At 44.2% G+C, this 1667-nt stretch overlaps 1 protein-coding gene across 4 annotated transcripts in view; it reads right to left on the reverse strand.

Annotated features, from left to right (window-relative positions):
* The window catches only part of LOC106814858 (hydroxymethylglutaryl-CoA synthase 1-like), an 18084-nt gene that overhangs the window by 2249 nt on the left and 14168 nt on the right, over positions 1-1667 (reverse strand). For 2 of the 4 annotated variants that reach the window (XM_014819223.1, XM_014819226.1), the window contains exons 7-8: positions 1054-1163; positions 432-586 (exon numbers count right to left, since the gene is read on the reverse strand). In XM_014819223.1, coding sequence (XP_014674709.1) covers positions 432-586; positions 1054-1163 — 265 coding nt within the window. Of the gene's footprint in view, positions 1-427; positions 587-1053; positions 1164-1667 lie in introns of all 4 variants that reach the window. The other 2 variants (XM_014819225.1, XM_014819224.1) reach the window with 2 other exon arrangements.

Here is a 1667-nt window from a genome sequence, read left to right on the forward strand (position 1 = left end):
TGGGATGGGATGGGATGGGATGCGATGGGATGGGATATGGCATGGAATGGGATGGATGCATGGATGCATGGATGGATGCATGGATAGATAGATAGTTAGATTTTTTTGGGTATTTTCCTTTCAACCAAGCCGTCACCAACTGAGTAACGCCACTGATTTCCCCGGGCAATGCCGGGTATCCCGCTAGTAATATATATATATTTATATATATATATATACAACACCTCTGATCATCCCTTAGCTACGGGCCTGTGTTATTACTATTCCACCTATCTACCCACACTTCTTTTACATCTTGATTCAACAAACCACAACACTCTGCAATTGCAGCTACGAGCTACACATCTATTCCCCTCCTACGTACATACACGACGCGCTGCGAGGTATACATTCGTACATACACGACCCTGCTGCGAGGTATACATACGTACAGCTTCAACACTGCCTGCACCTTCAGCCACGTCACCTCTGCCGTCAGAATGCAGAGGCGTGCGCGCATACTTGCGTCTGTACATTTCATCTATCTCTGTCAGATACCAGGTGCCAGGGAACAGGGCGTCTGGGTTACCCTGCGGAGAGTACGGAGCTGTTCGAAGACAAGAGAACATGTGCTTTAATCACCATGGAGATGCTACGCTTTACAACAATAACCTTCCAGCTACTCTAGAGGTTACGGAACATTCGCTTTGAAATGGTCTCGGTTTATTTATGATCTTTCGCATTAGGCTTGTGTATTTTATGTAATTCCTTGGTTCCCACCCCCAAGTACCATTGCATTTTAGGATAATTAAATGTGCGTGAGGTGGCACCTGTGGGTTGTTGTCAAATACAAAATTAGCCTTAGATCAAAATAGTTGTAATTTGTTGTATAAGTTTAAAAGTTACAAGAGGGTCTGGGATCTCACAATGTTAGAGGAAGTTTTAATTCTCATAATGTTACGATGTTTCTGTCAACGGTTTACGAGTCAAAGTTAATGTTAAGACTAATGTTAAGCCAACGATGCACATTACGATGTTTCTGACAACGGCCCCCCTGGTGGCAATGATGTGTACCTAAATGGTGGGTTTTCTCTCGTAGCTTCATCACAGAGTCGAATTCGGGTGGAGACAGCTTCGTGCGAGCAGCTAGTCTGTCCTCCAGGTTAGCTATACTGCCCACGAGCCTACCCAGGTAATTAAACAACGAGCAATGTTATTATGTTAGCTGAAAGAACATCAGTTGTTAACTTACACTTGCTTATTTAATACATCACATATAGACCCAGTTGTCTGCTGTCAATATGCATATCTCATCTACACATCTCACTATAAGCTATACATAACACGGACGTATTCCACACATCTAATCCAAAAACACCTAACAGGGGTCGAAATTAGCGGTATCCCGATATCCGCGGGATAGTAGATTCTTGTGTTGGATACCAGATTTCAATGCTTGGTATCCCGCCGGGATAGCAAAAAAAAATCATCAAAATCGGGATAGTGGTTGTTGAGTTATCAACTTTATACGGCAGCGCATCTGAGCGAGTGCGCGCGATCTGAGCGGGCTCAGGCACCCTTACTATGGCTCATAGGGTCTATGTCCCCCAGGGTACTGCCAGAACGTATCCTGGTCACTATTTGATATGGTTAGGGTTAGGATTAGGGTTAGGGTTAGGGTTAGGGTT

Source organism: Priapulus caudatus, unplaced genomic scaffold (genome assembly GCF_000485595.1).
Source record: "Priapulus caudatus unplaced genomic scaffold, Priapulus_caudatus-5.0.1 Scaffold991, whole genome shotgun sequence".
Taxonomy (NCBI): domain Eukaryota; kingdom Metazoa; phylum Priapulida; class Priapulimorpha; order Priapulimorphida; family Priapulidae; genus Priapulus; species Priapulus caudatus.